The sequence below is a fragment of the Bombus vosnesenskii genome, unplaced genomic scaffold (genome assembly GCF_011952255.1).
Source record: "Bombus vosnesenskii isolate JDL3184/JDL3185 unplaced genomic scaffold, Bvos_JDL3184-5_v1.1 scf7180000013276, whole genome shotgun sequence".
NCBI classification, from domain to species: domain Eukaryota; kingdom Metazoa; phylum Arthropoda; class Insecta; order Hymenoptera; family Apidae; genus Bombus; species Bombus vosnesenskii.
Genome location: NW_022882934.1, coordinates 1,072,908 through 1,099,575, shown reverse-complemented (window position 1 = coordinate 1,099,575; position 26,668 = coordinate 1,072,908). Strand labels below are relative to the sequence as shown.

The 26,668-nt window shown below is 34.0% G+C and overlaps 1 protein-coding gene across 3 annotated transcripts in view; it reads left to right on the top strand.

Annotated features, from left to right (window-relative positions):
• LOC117231953 (tensin-1-like) overlaps window positions 1–26,668 on the top strand; it is a 277,151-nt gene that overhangs the window by 16,082 nt on the left and 234,401 nt on the right. For all 3 annotated transcript variants that reach the window (XM_033490979.1, XM_033490980.1, XM_033490981.1), the window contains one exon: window positions 8,714–8,794. In XM_033490979.1, the coding sequence (XP_033346870.1) occupies window positions 8,714–8,794 (81 nt within the window). The remainder of the gene's footprint in view (window positions 1–8,713; window positions 8,795–26,668) is intronic.

The window sequence follows — 26,668 nt, the reverse complement described above, 5'->3', positions numbered from 1 at the left end:
TAAACGACGAATATAAATTGTAGCCGAAATTGTGGTTGCCTGATTTATGCTTTTCATATTACGTATAGTTACGACCATTGGGGCTACCGGTCTTTAAACTAATATGTGGGTTTAGGAAATTAAAATTATTTGCGAGATATTTTATGGCGTCCTTCGAGGCAATGTTCCTCCAGTTCTCCTTTACTCCTGTTCGTTTTTTGTTGATTGAAGTTTGAAACAGTTTAAACGAAAGAGTTAAAGAATTTGTCGAAACGCCTTGTAGTTGAAAGAATATTTTAATATTTTGATATTTTATCATGAAACTGATGTTTCCAGTTTATGAATGAAGTAAACAACTCAATTACTGAAAATCTTAATTGTCATTGAATTCATTTATTCATTAAACACGTGTAATTTCTAATTATATCTCGACGGTATTTTCTAATTGCCAATAACGTTTTAATATCGAAGATACAGTAAAAACTTGATTATTCAAACTAATATGACACACGATGTTCGGATGATCGGATAAATTTGCTTTCATACGAGTAAGATTTTGAACTATTTTGTAAATGTTAATATTAAGCAGGAAGCAAAACATTTAGGTAAAAATGTGTAACTTCTCTCAATTTTCATCTGGTTTTTCAATTTTTCTTACAGGGAATCATTCCCGACTTTTCCATTAATTTCCTAGTAAAAGATTGTTCCGTTAATCGAGGTAACAACCGAGATTTCACGTCGCTATGCGTATTACATATTAACAGGTTCAGCAGACGGATTGAAATAGCAAAGTATGATAGAAGTATACGCCTTCAGAAAACTAAAAAAAACATACATGATTCATAATGTGCGATACGCATCCTGAGAGTATGCCATAACTCACGTACAACAGCTTTTTCTGTTCCATAGCAACGTCTATCGTACACTTCCTTTTTCCATTCATCGTTTCTTTCTCTGTCTTGTCTGTCTAACAGCGCGTGCATATGTCTATTTGCCTTCTTCGTTGTTTATCTGCTTCTGTCACTCTTTCTATTTTTATTCTGCACATCTATTTGTCAGATTCATATATAGAAAGGATCAGAGGCTGAAAGAAAATTGCTTATAATTTATAGCAGCCCTTAAGGATGTTGTACTTAGGGCACAGTAGATACACATTGATTGATGATAAATTCTTTGGAATGCTCTATGAAGTTCTATGAAGAATTATATAGTAGTATAATGTAATATAATGGAACCCTGAAATGGATATTACAGTGTGAAAATGTTTAACAAAACTTGTATATCATGTTTCGAAAATTTTTATTTTTATGCGAAGCAAACGTATGGTTTGAACTGTATGTAATTTCGAAAACTGCTGGTAATTTTATAATACTAATAGCGAAGATATTTTACCATGTTAATTGTGTATTAAAAGTTATTTAAAAGTACGAGTATATAACTTATTATATTCGATTGAGTCATCAATTCAATCGTGTTTTTTTAAGTAAAAGACGTTTTTATAATATTCTTCAAGGTGCGAACGAATTTATTGTTCAATCTGATAGCAATATTCTTAGTATAACGATAATTCTAAATCTCTGTGTATTAATAATATAAGAGACAACGTTTTTGCAAATATATACGTGCGAGAGACATAACATTCATTCGAAAATCAACATGTGAAAAGTAAAATCTATTTTCATTTCCGATTGAAGTTTGCGTCCTCATTACACGCATGGAGAGACTAACTTCATATTACCGAATAGGCTCAATACATGTTACGCGTCTTGTCGACAATCGTCTTTCATAGCCTGTAGTAAAATACTAAAACAAGTAATGAAGCAAGACTGTGTCAAATTAACTAATCATTGCAAATAGCTATGCAAAAATTAGTAAAAAGATATACGAGTTTATGAATGATAAAGTACAACTTTTAGGGATGTGTTTAAGTTGCAAATCGCATGATAATAGATATTACTTGTAAAAGAAGCACATCTATATGTAAAAGGTGATTTAATAAAAATTTTCATAAACTCCATAAAAATATTAGAAATAGACGTCATTGCTGCGTGTCAATATTTTATATACGTTATATATTATCGTCGAAAATCTGTATTCTCTTTTTAACTTCGTTAGCTTCAACTTCATATATTAATTAACTTATGCGACATTCCATAATATGTTAGTACTTAAATATTACCTACGTATAAATATTTTTCCTATATTTCTTTCAATTTTTTTTTATATTTATTCTTATCTCATATAATAAAACTATGTTCGAATTAAAGTTGTATTAAATCATTATTAGAAGAGAATTTATTATGCCCGTAACTATAGTTATGCCATGCTTGTAAGAAGAGAATAATTATCTTATTCTTGTTTGTTATCCTTCTAGGAAGCGGCTATACTTTTAAGAAGAGATAGCTAAACAAAGAAATGACCTCATCCGTTAATAATTCTAATTAATGTAATCAGCTTAGCTTTGATTGTCACAATGGGACTGCCACCCCTAATTTAACATGAATCTTCTTTATATGCTACCAAGAACACATTCTTTTCTCCTTCGTTTCTATGAAATAATTATATTCGTGGAAAAGTATAATCGAATCTACCAAGACTAATTTAACTGATAAATAACTAGTAATCATATACGTAATAATGTAGTAATGATTGAATATTTGAAGAATTAATTGCGTGGATAAACACATGAGTTAAATAAGTTTATCTTTATGTCAAAATCATGTTCAATTTCAAGATTTAAATTTAAATTTAGATCTTTTAACTTGAAAATAAACATAGATTTTAAAAATAAAAAATAATTGTAAAGAATAAATTAACTAATTATTTGGAACTTTACCCCTAGCACCGATTTCGATGATTTTTTAATATGCCGTAAAAATCAACATTTTGAAGAAATTTTAAAGGTATTTTAAAAGGGTATTATAAAAATAACTGTAGCAAAAGTCTTTTTAGTTTTTATTATGAATTGACTCGGGTGTATTCAGTATAATCATGTATCACAATCGATCCTTCAATACCACTAAATAACCGATTATTTAAAATCGTTTTAATCAGTGTGTTTGTATTCGTTTTGTGTATACTGAAAGTTAGTATAAATTTAATTTGAATCAATTAATCATATTTTTATCTTTCATCTTGTCATAATTCTACCTGAGTTTTTCTCTCTTTTTTTCCGTGAAATTACTGCTATCGTGTGTCAGTGCTATTACGAAAATGATTCCATATCGATATCGTGTAGAACTGCTGTACTTGGTGCGAGTAAAATTTATGAAATATTTGCGGTGGTATAATAATCATAACCGTTGTTGGAAATTTCACAAGACTGATCGTGCGTAAAGATAACACGAGTGAAATCTTGAATTCCACGATTATGGTAATCCATTGATCGTTTTCGGTCTTATCGCGAGACGGTTGGCCATTAATACATTCGACCCAGCACACAAACAGTAATTCTACGAAAGCATTTACAATTTTAATATGCTAGAACATAATTGTTTTCTTATTATAAAATCTTTTATTGATACTAGTCAATGTATTGTTTGACAGAATTAATATACAATTTGTATAATCATTTGAACCTCTTAATAATCGTGTGTCTGTTCTTTCGCTTAAGATATAGTCATCGATTAAAAAATTTGAATTATGTTTAAGTATATTTCACAATTGAGAAAGCACGTTTCTTTTCTTACATATCACGCGCATTTATAAGTCGCAGGGTAACGAAAATTTGATGACATCATTAGAGTATAAATTACAAAGTTTCTTACGGATAGGACGTGTATATTACGAAAACACATTACGAAAATAACGTTAATATATAACATAACATAAGTGGCACGAGGAAGCACAACCTTTTTTATCGAATGTAAAGTGGCATTTAGAATCAGAATTCAAAACTGTAAGTATTAGGAAATTAGAATCGTCGAAGAAAATTAAGCAATAGAATAGATATAAAAGAAACATAAGTACACGTATATCTTTTAGATAACAAAATCGTTCAAATTCAAACTGCGATAATGCAAAGAGCGTATTAGGCAGGAAAAGAAGATAAAATTCAATTGCAAATTCATGAAGAACTCTTCTAGAGACCAATCAATAATGGGATGATAATTATGAGATTGAAATTCATATAAACTGATAAAGTGGATAAGATATTTGACATTTATTAATCTCTATCCTCGTTAGGTCGCAAAGTGCCGTGTTCATTGTTTGCGGATTTCGCGGCACAGAATTAATTTAAATTCTGTAGCCGTATAATGGCTCAATTGGTCTATTTCGCTGTCCTCAACAGGTTTTCTAAAAATAAAATCGATCGGCACGCGAATAGAAATTTGTCGAAACCATCGTAGAAAAAGCAAAAGACACCTGCAATTTTTCCAAGTCCCTAGCAATTTTCGTTGTTTAATTTAATACGGCGATTAAATTGATAAATTGTCCTTGGTACACGAGTTTACAAGCGTCACGTTTATTACAAAATTTATTGAAATCGACTACGCTTTATGTGACAGCTATTGTTCGCTATTAAGATAATTTCAGAAAATTATCGAATATTATTAACACTTTACAAACGTGCACGAATTTTATACTACGTTTGGATTCGGTTCTCGTTAAAGTGTTATTAATCTAAATTTGTTTGACAAATTTGATATTTATCTTTAGCAAAGTTTTAAGTATCTATTATACCGTAAATACAATTGCTGTTGTACCGTTGTTTTTAAGTTTAGGCTATATATCGGACAAAATAAAACGTTTATTTATAAAGTTAATTTGTCAATATATTTCCGTATCTTGTTTCATGTTTTGAAGTTTGTATGGGATAAGATACAATAAAGGAATTGCAATCAAATGCAGTGAAATGTAAAAAAAGATGAAGAAAACTTTTGTTAGAGAAACGTAACGTTTGTTAAACTATCCACTTATTTCTACACAAATCTCAATTTCTTATACATCATATTCCATTTTTCAAAAGTATTCCGTATTTATGCCATAGAAACAAGAAAATTCTATTAAATAAATCATATACTTTTCCTTGTTAGTTTTCCAGTATCATTAAATTCCATATTATCATGAATTATTATGTGACTTCTATACAAAATATCCTTCGATACGTCCTCAATACTGTCTCCTATACTATACCAATATACATCGAGATAAAACATATGCGTAGTAGGACTAACGTAACGAAAGAACAGTTTCATATACTACTCTCGTATGCGTATACGACTTCGTATCGTATCTACATAGAAATATCAATCACGATTATTATTGTTATTTGTGTTTGGTGCATCCGATATTGCACGGAATTTTCAGAGGTCGCTTCCGCTATATGGAGAGAGGCATAATATTTCTGGAAAATCCCTGTGATTCCGAGAGGAGATCCTCCCGAAGAGAAGTTCGATGAAACAACAATGAGAATCATCCGGGGGGATTAAAGCAGGGATTATTTTGCGGCACGAGTATCTGAATCGAAATGCCGTGCCGCTCGCGCTCGGAGAAAAGATTTTCAGACATGGAAATCATGATAGAAACGCAAATTATATGTACTGCACGTGTTGCAATTAAATCCACCAACCGTGCTCTCGTCTTCTGGGTATAACGTTTCTTCGATATATTTAATATTTTCCCATTTTAATGAGTCTATACCGTGTACACGTTGGAGAGTTATTGATCCGTTGGTGAAACCATTCCATAACAAATTCATTTTTGTAAACGAAATAATACGAGCGATATTAAATTTGTATGAAATTCAATTTCGATCGATTATCTGCGCATTGCACGGCGTGCAGAGCAATATTATAAGGACATTTATTTTATCTTTACAAACGTTATTCCAATCTTCATATCTTCATATTTTTATATTTCGCGCAACAAGCAAAAACAAAAAAAAAAAAAAAGGAAATTGGTCCACCTTCGAATGTTTTATTTATTGAAAATTCCGAAACAATAAAACACAATGAGAAGAATTTCAATAATTTCAACGACTGATATCAAACGTTAGATCTGTGCAAATGGATTTTTTCACCGTAACGTTCGGCTACGCTTTTTCCTCCGAATGCATTTTTAAACGATATTAGAAACATAAGATTCGTATATTTTTTGTAAACGTTAATTGATATTTAGTTTGTTGTTAATTTAAGTTGTTATTACGTCCATTACTGAACATATTCTTATTATTGACAATTCTATACGTTAATAAAGGATTTTCATATAAAACGTACCTCTATCGGATAAGTCAGTAACTTTGTTTTCGCGTGAGACAAGCTTCATTTATGTTGACCTATTTTATAAATATCAACGTTAGTAATTATATTTATACGAATAAGAATATAGCAATTTTTTTCAATATTTATCCTTTCCAATATTTCTTACTGGAAATCACCTCGAAATTTCTCATTGATAGATGTTTCGATAATCGATAGTTTCATTAACTAGTGTTCCGGTAATCGAAGTTTTATTGCGTTGTAGACTGAATGAACTAAAATTGTCGAATGTCAGCAGCGATGTCATTAGTAATTTATCAACACGGTATGCTCAATTACGAAGGCGACATATGTATTGTCAAGAACAGACTGTAGATACGAAATTGTATTAATTATCGTTCCTTATTACATTTCTGCAATTTACCCTCTGGTCAGTTTTATTTATTGTCGTTAGAAGAGGGGTCGCTATTTTTATCGACCGTATAATCATCAAACAGCGTGTTTGATCAAGGAAGAGGATACCTTCGAAAGATACACGAAATTGTGCTGAACTTTTCTGGTATTCCAACCCTCATGTTTTCCTCGCTGAGTCGACCTCTTCAACCCCTATTAAATGCGAAGAAATATTTGGCAGAAATTGAGAAAGTATTATACTTGCCGAAAGCATTAAACTTTGAGGGGTGAAATGGATTATTATTAATAAATCAGTTTTTTTAAACGTTGTAGTATAATATCGATTACTGGTTTGTTATTTTCAATTCATCGAAATGATTCATTGTTATTTTCTAAAGATTTTTAAAAAATGTTAAACGCATAATATTGGAGGTTTGTGTATTAGTAATTGTATATCTACCGATATATTATAACATTTACCTTCGATGTCAGTAGATAAATATAATAAATCTAAGATGAGGTTATAATCGTACAATTATTTTTCCCTTTCGACGTATAATATTTTGAAATAGCTTTGCTTAAAATGTACATTACCAAATATATATGTCTTTCTATTTATTAGAACGTTTCTTTTTCATCCGGATAGTTATTTAGATAATTTTATTCGTTTTAAATAACTAATCTGTGTGCGTTTCATTGACTTTTATAAGAAAAATAATTAATGTAAAACAAAAGGAAGAATAAATTTTTTTATATTTAACGGAGAAGGTAGTAAAATCGAACGTTTCTGGCTTTCGCTTATCTCGAATTAAAGTTACTTATGTCCCTGCATTTGTTTCAGAAGTATGTACTTTCAGTTTGTACGAAAGTGCGTTAGCCTCTGAAATACATCGTTGTCGAAACTCGGTAATTAGATCATCGTTGAGCGCCAACTATTTTGCCGAAACATTGTAGCTCGCAGCAAATTCGTGACTTCGTAGCGAACAATCGACCCTTGTATATCGTTCTCGAGAAACTGGTCCAACAATTCGGACACCCATTGACTACCTTTGGCCAGAAAATCAAGTGCCGTATAATTTCGAAACCTCGCCTTAGTCTTCAAACCTCGTGCCATAGCAATCACACTATACCTCCTATTCCACTTTACCGTGGCGAGCAATCGTTTGCAGCAGTGTAGCCCTGGAGAAATGAACTTTGCCTGCGCTGCTCTAATTTGATGTGGGAAGTAAGATTTAAGTTTTCCACGTGGAGCGAAAGAGAGATGTTCTTCGTTGATTTTAATGTTAAGTAGTTGTAGAGTTTGTAACAAAGTTAGAACGTATCGTTCACAAATACTTGATCTCTATTGCATAATCGGAAATATGCGAAATGTACTTGAAAAAACATCCATATAAAATAATCAAATTTCTTTTCTTTTTACTTTTCGTACGAATATATTATTTATGAACGAAATGCTAAGAATTAATAGGATGAACATCATGCATGAAAATAAAAAAGATTTTATTTTATGGATTATCGCGTAAAACGAGTGAAAATCGTAACGGAAATATAAAAAGAAGTTTATTCGAGCGCACGCATGTGTATCATAACGATAATAGCCGAGAGTGATTCACCAGAAATTAGTATAAAGATACTACTGGTAATCGAGCTAAAACAGCAGATTAAAAGCTCGTAAAAATCATATTTCGGTAATTTAGTTCTCTCGGGGGGCTATCAATTTGTACGGTACCGCAGAAGGCAATTAACGGGATAAAATATAGGCTATTACATAATTAACGAGTTCTAATAATCTGAAATCAATTTAAATGAAAAAATAGGAATAGATAATTTGTCTAATTCAATAATCATATATCATCCGCTATATTTATTACTAATTTATCGTCCCAATTAATCTGAGAATTATTTTATTTTTTGATAAAAATCGAATTTTAACATTTTCGGAATAACGTGTTACGTAAACGAGAAAACAGTAACATACCGAATTAATATCAATGCTATGACGAATCAATTTGCTTCCTTAATATGCTGTATGTTATTTGCATAATTATGGCTTATAGCATAATTATAGATACTGTAATGCTTTCCTAGTTTTCAAAAATACCTGTAAACACAATACTAAGGCAACATTTTTCTCGTTACAGTACATGGGTTCGTTTCCTGTGGCAATTCCCGACATTGCCAGCCGAGCTGAGTACGTACGCTCCCAGTTGGAGACCCTTAGAGTGAGTACCCTTTCAGACAAAATTTTTTTCTGAAAAATAGTAATTCTGAAAAGGAAATGAGCGTTTAGGCATTGAGAAGAGTCTACCGATAAAACTTGTGACTTATATAAACATTATTCGTAAACACATACAAATAACACAGATTACTGTAGTTGTACTGTAAGCGTCGTAACAAGAATCATTAAGGTTTCGAAATATGTAATGGATCGATATACTGCGAACTGTTTTCTTTCCCATTTGTGTTTCGCTTTTGTATGTATGATAAATCTCAAGTTTTATATTCATGTCAAAAGAAGAATCAAGTTTTATGCATTAATCGGTATTAACTAGCGTACTGAAATTCAAGTATACCATACGTGCCAATAACGAGAATATGACGTTATTCATAAAAATGGTATTTTCACAATTAAACAAATGCGAGACATCATCACCTTCGAAATAATCCCCATTATACATTATTTTTATGTCGGATCTAACATTTTAGCACTTGTCTTCGATATTATTTTACTACTTCATGATTACATGTAGCTAGACAGAGAAATTGTCGGAACAATCATTCGATCCAGCTTTTATCGAACGCGTTGCCTCGTATAACTGAAACGTCTATTAGTAGCACTTACCCAGAAGCCTTTTCTAAACGAGGGAATTGTCTGTTGCGGAACAGGCCGTGACGCAATTAACGCCGGCTACGTTCCTTCAGCTAATTAGCCTGAACTTACCGGGTTCATAGCCGCGTGGCAAGGGAATCAAACAACAGATTTGCGGCTCGAAATAAACTTCGTTCACCAGGTTTATTATTGTAAGCTACGTTATTACTGTAAACCTAGTAATGACTACCGACCCTGAAGGGATCAGCAGAATTTCGGTCTGGAGTTTCATCAGAGTTGAATATTTGCCTGGGAGCGAGAGCAACTCGTGCCAGAGAGTTGTCGGTCTAATCTTTTGCGTGTGTGTACGCACGTGTCTGCACGGTCGTGTGCGAGCCGTGTACGTGCCAGTGAAACGGGAATTATGAGCCTGAATTTTATGAAGGCATTAAAGAATATCTCGTGGCACTTTTCGTCGTGGTGGTATTCCATTAGACTCTGATGGACAGATTTCCATGAATACACTCCGCGGTTGCTTCCCGTGTTACCGGTCCGCCCTCTTTCATCCAAAAGGAAAGCCGAAGATATCACCGTGCCTCTGCTTTCCGAGTTCAGTCTATTCATTTGCTGCTTATCCGAATGTTAATATTTTACCAGCATATGTATATTCATTTCCAAGCTTGAACATTGTTTTAGCTTCGCTTGTTCCAAATTGCCGCTTTTCGTTAATCTCGAGGGAAAATTTGCAATAACATTGATTTTACGTATATATTTTTATAGCAGCGGTTGGTTGTCTCTCTTCTGAGTCTCGTTGCTGCCACGCGCTAAATCGAGATTTGTTTTACTCTATAGACATTGTAACAAGTTGACTATAGATATTTTGTGCATTTATATATATTAGGTGCATTCTGTACATTTTTGTATATTTAGAATAGACGTAGGATATATATTTTTCTTCTAACTGTTTTTTTTTCTAACCTTCGGTGCAGCGCACTATGCGATAGTAATTGAATATAAAGAAAATATTGGAAATATTTTTAGCGAGTTAGAAAAATTCAGATATTTGTTATATTCATTAGACAGAAACAAAGTAACTTAAATATTAGATATGTATGGCGCCATGTTCTAAATATACGTACATGTATAAAATTCGCTTAGAATTAGTTTCTCAGAAACACGACCAACATGTCTTCTTAAATTACTTCCGGCGGATTAAATTCGGTATACATAGCTGAAACCTAATCTTCTGTCTCTCACGTAAATTCTAAAATTTCGCTAAGGTATTTAATAAGTGGCGTTTTATATTTGTAAAGTTAAACTCTTTTTTTACATGCTTGATTTACTATTCGAAATTGAACGAACCTCCACGTAACCTTGTTTGTCTTGAAACTCTTTAAGACTCAAATAATATATATTATATAATATACAATATATATATACTAACTTAAATATAAATAATTTTAATTTCACGAAAGCTCGATTAGCTTTATATTTAATAACGACAGTATCCAAAAAATTTTTTCTTATAAATCTCTTTTATTTATACACTAGTTTTGCTATTTGTAGTCATTCTACATAATTTCTACTTATCTTACCACGATTCACCCGATCCATTCATTCATTTCACTTATTCTTTCCACGTTAATTAAAAGATCAATGAACAAAACTACGAGATAAAATACGTAATTAAGATGTTCGTAGGAAGCAAGATGATCATGTTTAAATAAATGTTTAACGCAGAAAAAAATGCATTTACATTCAAAACTGGCATTCTACCTTCCACGTTAGATGCCCAAGGGACAATCTTTATCATTGGCTGTGATTGCATGTTTATAGGATCACAGAATGCATTCGCTTTGCATATACGAGGATGAAAGTTATTCGTTGTTAGCCTGGCTTTTGCGCAGTCTACAGTTGTTCTCTATGTAGATTCGACTTGTAAAGCTGTGCTTAGCGTAAGCGTGCAGCAAATGCATGCGTATCCATCTCATCACCCTTTTAACGTTCATATTTTATATGCCGGGACTAAATGAGGCGAAAATCACACTCGAGTGAATAAAAGACGCGACCAGAATCATTTGGAGTCGCTGATACCAGTGAACCAATGTTCCTTTTTATACATACATGTCCTGTCCCATATTTTACATAAATGGCTCTCACTAAGGAAACTCGATAGGAAAGCAAGTATAGAGGAAGGAACTCGAAGATAGAATTAGAAATTGTATATCGTATTTCTCTTGAATTTTAATATTTTAAACGCAACAACAGTGTATGAGTCATATGAGCGTTTACTAAAAGCATTGCGACACCTGTATTCCTCCTTGGATGATTTTCAATAATCACACCCTATAGAATGTAGTTTAAAATAAAAAGTTCATAGAGTTACATTATAATTTCGATAATAATATCTTGTTATTTTTATTCATACCTTTAGGGCAATAAATAACACGTTGTCTTTGTACATTTCTTTTTGTTTGATTACTCGATAAAACTAAGTAAATTATAAAATTAATAACCGAACAGTGCTTATTTGTAAGGAGTTTCATTAGAAGATAAAATGAACGTAGACTTGCTTATAATTCATTTAAATAATAGAAATATGCTTTATTGTATTATTTATTAAACGATCATAATTTTCGTTCGTTTCCTCTAATGGTCAATTTTTATTTGATCGTACGTACCTTTCTATATGCTTCCATGCAAACAGGAAATTGTCCCTGCGCTTTTTACAGTGGAAACTAATATCTTGATTTTCTTCGCTCGTTCCTTCAGTTTAATAGAGCGGAAATATGCGGTACTTGCGATTCTAGGCGGTTTTAAAGCACGAGGTAAAGGTAAATGGTGTAAAAATCAGGCAGATAAAAGAGGTGGAGAAATTCCTTGTTCACCCTGCACAATACAATGTTGCGTCAGTACGTCGTGTCGGAAGGGAAATAGAAGAACAGAGAAAGAGATTATGTACGCGAATAACATTGTGTTGTACAGGATATAATTAAAATTAAATAAATTCCTATTTGAAATACTAATAATATCTTCGTTAAGTAAATCTTTTTAAACTACTGTACATCTATCTGTTTTAACAAATATTTTATTGAAACAATGTCAAGCAAAATATTTAGTAAATTACATAATTATCTTGGTGTAATTTTTAATCGTTTTTTCATAAATGTGAATTTAAAATTCGACCTGAATCCTATTACAATATAAAAACAATTGTTTTTGTTTGAAACATTCTTCCGACATTGTTCCGCGAGTAAAACTTTAAATTTCCATTTTCTACCAAGTTCATAACAATATGCATACAGGATACAGCGAATTTATAAATTCTCTTATACCGATAAAAAAGATATGCAAGTCAAAAATCTGTTAAATATTAAAGACCATTAAATTGGAATAATTTTACCTTTGTATACCAAAGGAGACGCTTAAGTCACTATGTATCCCGTTTACTTTACCTTTTTGTTAAAAATCTGATCTGTACGGTTTGCTTAAGAAGAAACCATTATTTCGTTAAAAGGCAGGCTCGCAACTAGTGTCAACCGAGCGTTAATATTTCTTCCTCGGTTTACAAGACAATACGATGTGCAAATAAGGGACGAAGGAAACAAAATGAAAAGAAGGACAGAAGGAGGAGTGAAAAAAGGCGAGCATAAACCAGATTGCTGAGTAGTCTGTGTTTACTACAATATTATACCTCTCTTCATCGTAGCAACCAGAGGGAAGTAAAGCTTTCCCATTTATGTCCGATTTTTCCTCCTGCAAATTTCTCTCTTTCCTTTTACACAGCCAAGTCTGATCCTTCGAAGGAAAATTCAAGTGAGAGATGCAGCTCGCCGTTTTTACATGCTTAAGCTGTGCTCTATTTTATTCTCGTACTCGTTGTATTGGCTACTCGAGAAACTACTTAAATAAATGCAACTTCACTTCATATATGCAACTGGAGCGGAAAGCGAGATAATTTCGTTTGAGAGTACAAGACGTTGCATTAAAATTTTCACTGAAAATCACGGAAATGAAAATTTAATTAGAAATGAATTGCATGTTTTTAATGCTTTAGACGGGTAACCCTATTACTTACAGCTGGAAATATAAATTGTTACGGAATATAAAGTTTTTATTTGTAGGTATACAAATAAGACATCTGTTCAATTAGTAAAATGCATTCCTTCTATAAATATTCTTTTATTATCCGTTATGAATTTTCATGTCACTTCTTTCTTGCGAGGTTTACTTTCAAGTAAAATTCAGTACAAACGATAAGTTCGAGGTAATAAATGTGTTGTAAGATTTGGGAGGAATATCCAGATATTTAAAGAAAAAGTATAGTTTTAATAATTCACAGTACATATGGATATGGTATCCGTGTTGGAGAAATGACACAACTTGCAAAATATATTTTTCGAGTTATGACAGCGAGAAGGTTCTTTTTAAGATCCTTCAGGGTTATAAATTGAAGACAACAAGAAACAACGCTTGAATGTGTTTTGCGAGCATTATTCTTCCTGCTAATTTTAACGAGTAACATCCACTTTTACGTTCAAAGATATTATTCTTTGTATCATTTGAAGCAAGCATACACATTTATAACACCACACACCAGAATACACGTTTCAAATAATTAAATTCCAAGACAGTTTGTGCGGTTCATAAAAATATTCGTAATATTTAATTAGTATGGAATAAAATATTGAGAACTTGACAAATCTCTTGCAAATATTTCTCAAGGAATCGTTCAGTCATTTAACATCCTCGTTAAGATTCTCTGGATAACTCATACTTACACTTTTTACCTTGTAAAATAGTATCAATTTTTAATTAGACAGCGTGTCAAGCATCGCATATACCCGTTGTTTTAGTTTCTAATATCTCGGAGAAACAACAGAGAAAGTTGATATTAAAATCAGCCCAATAACATTTTGGACAGGATATCTATATATATAAGTCCACGTTTACTGGTTTCTCAAGTTCGCTTTATACCGGAAAGTATTAAAGAAGTTTCTGAACCGGATTTCACTGCTCTACAATTACGGGACACCGTGACAGCTAGAAATTTCATTATACTAGTCCAGAAACTTTATTGTGCTGTTTAAAAATACCAGTGTGCCAGTTAAGAGATCCCTCGGGGAAATTTCGGCGTAATATCCAAAAATTCAACGCGAGACTCGATGTTTTCCACGTATTACCTTCCACCACGGATTTATGTGCTCCTCGTCAATGGAATTCCAGGTTAACCGCTAGAATCATTAATATCGATGGAAACCAGCTTCTACGAGTTTAAACTGTTCGCCGAGCTGAAAAGGAACTTAAAGAGCTCCGCTTTAAAGGGTCGAGAAACGCGAACTTGCGGCTTCCGTTGCATATGCTCCTATTAAAGTGAAAGGAAGCACGCTTGTCGGGAACAAGATGTCGGTTAACGAAACTTGAAAGTCGTTACATCTGTTAATACGAAGTGCAAGGTAACGTGCTTAAGCTTCGAGCGGTTATATTAGTTCAGGCGTAAAATGATGCGTCAATAAGTGGATGAAATATCGCGTGGGATGAGTTAGTGATTATTACAGGCTAAAGCACCATTACGTCGTATGTTATGTAAAATACATATCGTGAAGCGAGCTTTCTTTCAAGTATGCTGCGTATTTGAAAGTGCCAAAGTTTTTGAAACAAACTAATTCTTCCTCAACCTATGATTTTAGCTGACAACGAGTCACTAATAATCCATTGTTAATTTAACGATTGGTGGGACTGTAAATAATAAATGGTAAAAAGAAAACAACGATAATTTCTATTACAATCGGAGCTTGAAGGTATGGAAATTTTTCAACGAAAAATATTAATAAAACAACGATAATTTATACTTCAAGTTGAATTTGAAACAGGCAGACGATAATGTAAAGGATGCAATTAATATTTCGTCAAAGTATTTACAAGAATTATTGTACACGCTATCGATGTCGAGTGAATTGCGTCACGCAAACGTCATGTAACTCGTTATCGATACGAATTAACGTGTGTAAAATAATTTCATCGTCGCTCGGTATCCTTGGTCGTCATCTCTCTTGCCTGCTCGTCTTGCAACTTGTCAATTTTCGTCGATTCCTCGCTGGTAGAACGCCATTATACTATAAGCGGGATAAAGAAGATATGCAGAGACGAGTCTCGGGCAAGGTCAACAAGTTTTAACGCAAATAAAAAGCGTAATTGACGAGGGTTCTACGAGAAGGTGCACGAGGGCCCATGCGCGCACTAAATTGTATGTCTTCGTGGCCGAGTTCGAAATTAATGAAACACGTTTCGACGCACCCGGTTACACGGCGCTTCTTTAAAATTCTACGCGTTCCAGCCAAATGTATGTAAATTCCTGTGATCATCGAATTTCCGTTTAATAAAACCACCCTGTATTTTCACCGTGCTGTCGACGTAAATAGGCTAGTTTAACGAAAGGAGAACTTCATTCAAGGTCATAATGGAGGAGAAATTCATTTATTATTGATTTATGTAACATTCGCCGTATAATCTTATAGAACTTGGAGAAGAGGTTGAGTAATTGATACGCTGAAAGAGGCAACAGCCGTGACAAAGCAGAATGGAAATGGCTTACGAGATTTTTTTCCAGTCGATCTTTGTTTTAGAAGATCTTTGCGGCAATTTCGATGATGTTTGAGCTTCGTGTAACTCGTTTACTCAACTACGTAAAGTTCATGCTGTAACTTTATTAGAGAAACACGTGGTTTAACTAAATACACATATGAGTGTGAAATTGCGTAAATCGTGTCTGAGTAGAATATAACATTTAAAGGGAATTCGCGCAAAAAAGGAAGGTAAGAACGGAAATCAATCAAGGAAATAGATTGCAAACAATGAGAACTTCTCATAATAATGCGAGAGGATTGAAGTTTAATTAAACTGAATCAAATACACTCGAAGTTTAATTGAAATTTAAATGCGCTATCAGTTCAAAATTGATGAAGAATTTAATTTAAATACAGTTTTCTTTCCGGTATGAGACAACACCAGTGTCAGCACGATCCAGTTCTATTTTATAGTTTTGCATTTGCAGAATCTTACTGGCTACATTAAAATATCGTATCTGTATAGCATGTATTAGATGTATTCGCAAACAAAGTAATTTACCGTAGAATAATTAGGTTGGGATTAGGGAACATCTTCTTCCGGAAAAATAAAAGAACAATCTAGCGTCTTCAATTCTTCTTCGTACGCGCGTCTCAAGTTTATTAAACGAAATATTCGTCGTATCACGTAATTTCTGTAAGTGTATTTGCAATTATATTTAATTGAATTAAATCATAAAGTCATAAAATGGGCATCACGAGACAGATTTTTATAAGACCAGCTAATTTTTATTGGACGATAAGTTGACATACAGATCATCTTTTATAATGTCGATTCCATCATGTTCTGAGTCCTGCTTCTGTATACTAGAATGCGTTATTACCAAAACAATCAACAAATTTAACAATGATCGTTTTCGTTAGAAGTCCCTCGATTTCATTAACATTTTCTGTTTGTACGAAAAACTTATTTAACAAAATTAAAATATGCTATGATATCAAAGGTCGATTTTTATAGCAACAGTAAGAAAAGTGATATGCAAGTCATTGTATGTTACTATATTATACAGCATAAAATTTATACAGTCGTGCATGAAAAAGCTGTTTCTGGGCGATGTGTTTCACCATCAGTGACATAAGGCGGACAACGTCAATATTCGAGTATTGATGTAATGGAATGGATGTACATTGTCATGGCAATGAATTCGAACTAAATATAAACTAAAAACAGAAGAGAGGCGTTACAATTTATGAATACCTTTGGTTGGGTTACAGATTATAAACTATCTAGTTATTGTAAATAGTTTGACACGTCAAATCATTTTAAACAATAAGTAAACTGTGTATATATTGTGAATAATCTTACGATTATTTTGGAAAGCGATTTTTCTAAAAGTAATAATTATACAAATGATTTTCACGCAACGATATCACTTAGAAAATACAGTGTAAGCCAGTACGTAATCCTATAACGTGAAAAAATGGTTACTGTTCTCGACTAATGCAATTTGGACAATAAAAATGAAAGTAGAATATGTTTCTAAAAGAAATAATATCAAATGGAACATTTGCAAATAAAAATTATACAAATTCTAAAGCTGGATAAAACTTAATTGACAAGAAAACTATACCAGCATGCGAAAAGCAATATCGATGGAATTTTAAACGATCATAACTTTCTCTTTCTTTCGTCATCACAATAGTTAGGTTTTAATTTTCCTGTTTTTTCACATTATTTTATTTTATACATATAATGAGGAAAATTCTACGTTTTCATTGTTTGAACATAAAGTGGAATTCATATTGTTCACTGCTATATTTAAAAAGAACTTTTTATTTCATTCTAACCTTTTGTGCTCTGGGTGCTGTATAACGCTCAAAATACGTTCCACGTTATACGGCACTCAGGTCTATTGCAACTTAATAACTTAATTGCAAAAAGAATGTTGATTCAATAATGCAGGAGGCTATTTTTCAGCACATTGTACAGTACATATCATCAAAAGGTTACAATTCTAATTAAAATATGTACTATCAGGTTACAGTTTCTAAGAAATGAATGGAATTGTAAAAGTTAAGAGTTAAAATGAAGAGCATAATTGAAAGAGTCTTATTGGTGTGAAGTAAAGGAGAAAGTGTTGAAAATATAATATTAACGTTAAATATTAGTTAAATACTGTAACAGTGTGTTTCGCATAGAAACTTGATTGTACATCGATCTTTCAAGCCAGTCAAAATAGTATGACAATCTTTTAAAAAGTCGTAAATGTACGAGTAAGTCAATATATTTGGTTAGATAATTACTGTACTGTAATTATTATACACAAAGGTAAATAAAATTTACTTCTTAGAAGTTCTACATCGTTCGAAATTGTAATGATAAAATTACAGGAACAATAAATTTCACGCTCAGAACGTTATTTAACTAACATTCGCGGAAGTAATACTGACTTCAATAGCGGAACTAACGTCGATTACATCCGAACCGTGTTACATCCACTTTTTATCCTTTATCCTACTTTGCTTTTCCTTCTTTTTGTCTTTTCTTTCATAGCCTCACTGATACTCTCTAATTTTTTTTCCCTCTGTCTTCGTAATATTTCGATTGCGTCCTTTGTCCCTTTTGTTTCGTAGAATGTGCAGGGATGGGTTGGTGTTTTGCAGAAGATAATAAAGCGTATTCTGCCCCTTTCCATTCTCCAGTTTCCTCCCTGTTCCCTGCGAAAACGATACGCGGTTCCTGCCATAAAAATCTTTCTGTAGGAAGCTACGCAGGACCGTACGCGTCATTTCTGAGTGCACTCTAATTATTCACGCACGACGAATCATATCTAGCGAAATAAAAGAATGTTGAATGTTTTCATCCACTTTTGGAGAAACCATTTTTCGATATTACTAAACTCCCCCGATTAGCATAAGCCTTCGGAGCTACTCCTCCTTCTGCCCAATTTTTTTTTCTTCAGGATTGTTTATATTGTCCACCCTAATCGGAATGTCCAATGTAACATTTTGTTCACTTTTCGAGTTACGTTGAAAAATGTAAAGCTCCCCTTGTTTCTTATATTTTTCAGTGAACGTACGTATATTATACAGATTGTTGGGAGGCGAGGAGTAAATGTTTGAAATTGAGCAAAGGAAAACAGGGACAGCGCGAGAGAACGACGAAACTTCAATTTACTCGGACATTTAGAAATTACAGTTAGGACGGATAGGACTTGCAACTAAGGATGACAGTGTGAAGAACGAAATACGTACTTTAAAATTGTCTAGAATATGCACGTAAGCCCGGTTTCAGTTTTTGCTGAATTTTCTTTGCTTTCAAACGCTGAATCAGATTTCATAATTATCTTGATGCTTTTTTTACGAATTACACAATGAAAAAGCATTGTGACCCGCGGAATAAATTTGTTTGCAGATCGCGTCCGCAAATAGACCGCTGGGATTTTAATTAAAATCAGATGCAACGAAAGCAAACGAAACTTAATTTCATTATCAGTGATTTAATTAATACATATTCCGTGGGACGAAATAATTTTCTGGCACATTCCACACAACTTTGTACTTATCATAACGAATGCCATTACGCTTTGTCTTTTACCGGAACAAAGGCAATCGTAAAGGTTTCCATGCGAAAAAGCAATTACGTTTGTTTCGTAACTAGATTTTTCACAAAAAATTTTATAGCTTTTCCAGTAGAAATTAATTCCAAACATACGTACGTATAGCCTTCTTTTTTTTCCATTGGTTTGTCTACTTTTAAGCTGCGATGAGCAAATTTTCTTCCGTTGTCTGGGCAAAGTACTTTATCGTAGCCGGCATTTATGAGCAATAAAACACGCGGCGACAATTCGCGTTCGATTATTTGGTCGTTTCCATATCGTCAGTCCGCGCTCTCGACTCATCTTTCTCTAGTTAGTTGGAACGTGGCGTTTAATCTGTTCGTGTTCCTCTTTCTTCCAGCCGTGCTCTTCTTTCGCGAAACTGATCGAAGCGGCAGAATCGGGATCCGATTCAAATAAACGAAACTCGATTATTATCGGCCGGATTCCGTGGGTATCACGAGTATCAATATTTGCTCGGACGAAATAAAATCGTGTTTGCTAAATTTTAAATGATGCCTGAATGATAAAAATGCAAAGCGAGAAACGATCGAAGCCAACTGCACGCGTATTGGGATACAAATTTGACGAGCTAACCTGAAACGCGAAGGCCACGATTAAAGTATCCGCTATACCTATTGCGTCGGTGAGATTGCTGATATTTGTTTACCTTTGCTTGATGTTATTCTGTTTTTGTCTGGACGGTACGTGCTTGCATTAATAACGCAGTACATCGGCTATTTAGCATTGTTCGTTTTGCATTGTACATTGAGCACGATTAAAGAAGTATCGAAAGAAAATTGTCCATAACGAGATATCTGGTTGTGATGACTGGTGCAAAGAATTTACATGCTACGTTGTACCATATAAAATGAATGTTTTGTTAAGGATGGGAATAAAAACAAGATCTTCCACTTTTATTTAAGCAGTTGAAGACCGACGTTGCGTTGACGCAGCGTTTTATTTATTATCTTTTCTCGGTTGATTTATATTATTGAATTTTGGATTCTAGCATTGATTATGAAAAGTAATCCCGAGGATTTGCTTGATATTTTTCTCGTTAGTTTCTCTCATTTAGATCCTATAAATTTCATAAAAAGAAGCGCTATTATTATTTTCGTACACGATATAGATAGCAATAACGAAATGGAAATGTGAACATCAACTCGTCTCTGATCTTTTGAGATGAATTTTATCGATAAAATTTCTAACGAGATTAAAAAGATGTTATATGAATGACTTAAAAACCAAAATCGTTCGATTTCGCGTATTAACAGGAATTCTTTCGCACCTTCGTTAAACCGAAGGAATTCTCCATTGATAGAGAATCATAATTGTATATAAATGTAAATAAATCGAAAGCTATAATAATTATTAATATGCTTTTTTCTTTCCTATTCAAATCAAATCTCAAAAATTGTATTCGAAGAGATTTAATGAAATTCGTTTCGTATCCCATATTGCTTTGAAGCTTTCGTGTTAGGTATTGATTGACAATAAACTGGTTTCCAATATGTTTTCGTTTTATCATCGATTACGTGATACGCTGGCCATAAAGTTGCAATCTGTGCCAAATGAAAATTCCTGCTGGAAATAGAAAGGGGTTTAATTCGTGTCTATATCCTGGAATTCGAATTAAATTGAGAACATTTAGCTGAAGCGCAGCAAAAAAAATGACGGTGTAGATTAACGAGGATTCATTTGTCGAGGTGAAAACGATCCTGGGAACAATTTCATCCGTCCCTTTAACCGGGACAAATTTCGAGTGTCGCGGGAAGGTTGTCAAAGCCACCTGCTGTAATTGCCAATTACATTGGCCGCTTTCACCTCCTGTCAAATGACAGTCTGCATTTTTCGCAATGTATCCAGCTGTTGCACGCTTTGCGAATCCACGATTATCCCAGATTAGAAACCACATTAAAAGAACGTGTATTAAGTTATTATAATTACGTCAACTTGCAATATAAACAAATTATGCACGAAATAAATTCTATAATCCTCGACGCGTACAGATGAATCGAACGTCCTATTGAGATTTTCCTACCTAAGTTGAAGCATTGTCGTTACAGCGTGAATTAATTGGACATGATGGCGTTGTGTCGCGCAAAATTGGCTCGAAGAAGAATCCGGTCTCGTTCTTGGAATCTAAAATCAAATCGATGGTCCAGTACTACGGAGGAATGTAATTCGATCGAGAGAAAAATCCAATAAACACATTCCTCGGTGGCGCGGCATATTAGCATAAAACGACTTTCTTCTTTTCAGCCTTCTGTCTGTGTTCCTGTGAATACGAATATTTCTGTTCGGTTGGATCATAAAAGAAACTGATTTATATTTGATGTTCTCGTCATGCGACATCGGAATATATTTACAATATCAAGCGATAGGGAAAAAATGTATAAATTAACGCAAAACGTACTTTAAATAATTGCATTCACATGTAAATCATAAGTTTACCATTTTTGTTCAATTAAGATGGTATCGTGGATACATAATTCCTACATTTTTGAGTGAAATGGATAATGTGGTAGTTAATTTCGAAGATAAAATCTGTTTATTAGAATACCAGTTTCTTACGTCTAACGTTTCAAGGTTTTGGAAATAAAATATTTCTCGCCATTCTGTAATCTATTAAAAGACTTTTGTACAATATAAATACAAAATATAAAGGTTCACATAAAGCTATAAATTATTATATAACGCAATAAATATATAAAAATTACTTTAGATATCATTGTTTCCCTTTAAATTATGAGAATGTAACGTAATAGCGTTATTTCGATGAAATATAGATCGCACTTTTAATCGATATAACATTTTGTCGTAGCATAACGAGTGATATTTCTGTAGCTAACAAAAAATATCATAACGCAATCGATGACGAACGACTGCAAACTATGAAAGTTCATGTTACAAATTGCAGTTCGTTTCTTTGGTGAATGGGTCATTCGAATAAATTAATCGAAATAATTTTCTGAGCTGTCACGCCTGTATCGTACATCGTGGGGCAAAAAATGGCGATATACGAGTGGAAATTTATCATAACGTCCAATAGTATAGAAAGTGCCGACTTCTTTCTATCGATTGAGATAAATGAGGCAGTTTGTCAACACAAAAAGCTTTCCTCGTAAGCATTGTATCCTAGTAAATGCGTGACGATAATTTCATGATTTCACATGTGATTTTCACGTAGTCATAATATACGGTGCAAATATCAGGCTATTTATCAAACAAAACTATTTTATTATTTTACGAATGAATTTGAAGACTCGTATTACTTAATACTGATAAAAATCACAAATGAGCAATACGACGACTGGAATATTTTAGAATTCATTTGCATAAGGCAGTATAAGAAACCGATTTCTAGAAATACGCATAATTTCCGTTAAAATATCGGTAGCTGTGTAGTGTAAAATATCAGAAGTTACGTTCTTACATTTCATATATAGCAAAGTTTATATATTTCTATATTTCAAATATTTTAGATCAAGATTTTTAATTTGAAACGAAAAATATTACAAACGAATACCATGAATTGTTTCTGTCGTAAAAAATCGTATCGATACAAGATGAATAAGATTAGAAGCTCAATAAAGATGAAACGTTTTATTAAGCTTAATTTGCTATAATTATAAGTGCGTTGCATTAATTATTCATTTTTGATTAATAAATAACATTGAATAAAGTATTCATGCAACGTTAAAGTAAGCAGAATAAAGTCAACTGACGATGATAATCGGCTCTCGACATTCTCAGATATTATTTAATTAAATAATTGAGTCGAATGAAGTAACAAATATGAAAATGTTGATTTATGTCTCGAAAAATACGTTATTCTGAATTATAAAATACGACGTTATTAAATGGATAACGCTTCATTCGGATACATTGCAGCTATTCTGAATGGTAATACCTCTACAAAATGATTTGTTCCTGCAGACACTGTCTGAAATAATATTCTATCGATACAGCGAATACATTCGTAACAATGCACAACAGTTCCCCTGAGAAGTTATCAATCTCTATCGATTCACATCCGCGCGAGCGTTCGTATTCTGAACAGAGGTTCTCGTTACCAGTACATGACGCGACGCACAATTGGAAATATTCCTGGATGTCATTTCTCAGGCACTACATTAAGTTTCAAAGGCATCAGGCGATCTCGCGAAGTCTAGGCAGAATCCTGCTCCCTAAACGCTAGCATACAGGCTAATCACCAGAGTGGCAAGTCGACGTGCATCTCTGATGAGATTCTCCTCTTTGGACTAGCACGAAGGACAACCTGTCGCGCAGGAAACTTCCGGGGGAGGCTTATGGCTCCTTTGTGCAAGACGTGGTGCAATTACACGCAATTGCTGGAGCTGTCATTTTCCAGTCCCCACCCCTTGCTCTTCTCGTTCATCTATCCCATTCCTCCGCCCTCTCCTCTTTATTCTCTGCTCTCTGTTTCCCTATACTCATCTGAAAAGATCCTTTGTAGGCGTTTTTATTGCCGTAAACCCACGTATCCTTTCTTCTCTCTCTCTCTCTCTCTCCCTCTTTCTCTCCGTCTTTTTACTCGTCGGTGTCGAATTCATCCGGTTTTTTCCCTCCACCCCCGCCTCTTCATCTTAGAGATCTTCCGGAGGAGCGTCCCCGTAGATCAGAAGTTGAATCCTCGTTCGTCCTCATCGCTTCAATGCGATCCTTTTAATGGCATTACGCGTTTACGGCGCAGTAAGCTCTTTACTACGCTGCTCGCGGACCAACGTAGACGAGATTTAATGCAACACGCTCGATTTATGACTTCCTGAACGCGTACACGAGCTTCTGGCAAGACAACTTCCTGATCGTCTGCTCGTTGGATTATCCATGGAAAAGTTGGCCTTTTTGCATTGTCACGTGGATGGTAGACGTGGCTCGCGGTGCGCCGCTGATGGGTTACTCAGAGATGCATCGATGTTACCTGGGGAAAGTTTCTTGTTAAAAAGTTTTCTTGTTAGTGCTTTTCTTACTCTAAGTCTCCCATGTGGCTCCGCTCCGCGTCACGTTATTATTCATTTACACTTTCGTTCTTTTCAATTCCATTCTCTCTCTTATTACGTTTATTTTACATTATCACGATGACTCTTCGAACTGATGACGAATGGCTCGTGGTATATACGAGTTTCGCAGAAGACAGTTATAGATACTATGGATGTCTTGCGATGTCAGTGTCTGTTTTTTAAATAAGATTACCGAAGCGATCGAAGTAACTTTACTATTCTTCTACGAATAAGTTATTTTATCTTCGAAGGAATATTCAGAGAAACATCTGGTTCATACTACACGCTATTTTCATCGTTGGTCCATAACATTCCGCTCTACACCTGCACAATGTTACTGTACGTACAATGACGTGCATACGTATAAACTATGTTACTTCCAGCGCATCATCCATATTTATCTAACATGTACAGTTTACTGTAGAACAAAACATATTCCTATTTACGGAGCGCATATATTATTATTTCTATTTTACTTTCTATTTATATTGTACAAACACAATTTAAGATATTTATGCATCATGTTATAGAAGATCAAACATAAATATTGCTTACATTGCAATTGAATAAATAATTAAATTTCGTATGGTTATATCGATACTTTATATCATTCTAATATGTGCGATTTTCTCAAATTATTAAAAATTCTATGACAATGGATAACAGATAAACTGCAGATAATTCCATTTCTCATAGTCTTACGATACTTGAGAAAATAATCTCTTGCCTAAAGCGAATTTAAAAATAGTATTAAATATTATATTTAACATCGTTAAATATTACCCATGTATAATCAATTACTTAAATAATTAATCGAATATAAATATTTATAAAGATTACGTTATTATAAATAAGGTAATTAAATTAGTCCGATATAAGATAATCAAATAGAACTTCTGTATTACACATACTTAAAAATTTCTACGTCAAATATATAATTTCTATATTCTATCCATTAAAAGTCGATTATCTTCCATTCTTTCGTTTATACGATATCGATCCATCGTTCTTAAACTTTAGCCATGGTGAAAAGCTAGAAGTTGATAGAACTCTGCGACGGCTTATCGGCGTCACGTGTTCATCTCGGTAACGAATTCGTCGAAGAATCACGAAGTCAATTTTACCTCGAATCGGCGATTTTCCGCCTAACTTCCGGCGCTTCCGTGCTCCGTTTTTCTCCGCTAGCGGCATCGTTTCCCGTGTCGAGGAAACATTAGAACTGATCGTTGTTCACTTTGATTTCGTAAATGCCGAGATCGGAATTCTAATCCGGCCGGCAGCAGCACAGCAGAAACGATGAAAATAAAAATCGACGTGCCGTTTGACCAGCTCGCCGGATTCGAATTTCCATTGTTCGCGAAACCATTGAGGAATCGTTGAAAGTCGGAGAAACGGGACCAGCCAGTCAGCCAGGCACAGATGCAGCTTCGTAGACAGGTTTCCCAATGGCAGACAGTCGCGATCCTCGTCGTGGTCGTCGTGGTCGTCGTTTGCCGTCGTTGACGACGTCGTCTGTGGCCGGTGATATAGGTCGACCGTGCCATGTAGCGAGGTGGCTGTTCTCATTAAACACCTCCAGGCTGCGTTCAATGAGCGCGGAGATTGCCATCTTTTGCACACCCACTGTCGAGTCTACTCCTCCTCTTCCAATTTTCCCTCCCTCCAGGAGTCCTCCATGAACCTCTCTTGCAGTCTTTCAGTATCTTCATTAGCGTGACTACGTAGTTGCACGCTGTTCCGTGGACGTACACGTGTTTCGACGCTACTTCAACCGTATCCACATTACCGTCTTCACATTTTTGCTTATGTACCATTGTTCACCTTGCTCTTCGTATATCTGCCTCCGCAAGTTTTTTGGCGCTTCTCCGTCCGTTCACCTTGGCGACGTTGTTTCAGGGGAGCTCCGGAGGGTAATCTTGTGTTACCAGTTTCGCGTATCGATCATTATAACTTTTATTTTTGGGCAATAAACACGTTAAATCTCGACAAATACGTGCACCATCTGTGCAGTTTATTCTGTGAAATAAACGCAATATGTGCTTTATTTTTCAAAGTAATTGATACTTCGATTTCATTTTATTTAGGTAATTGGCGT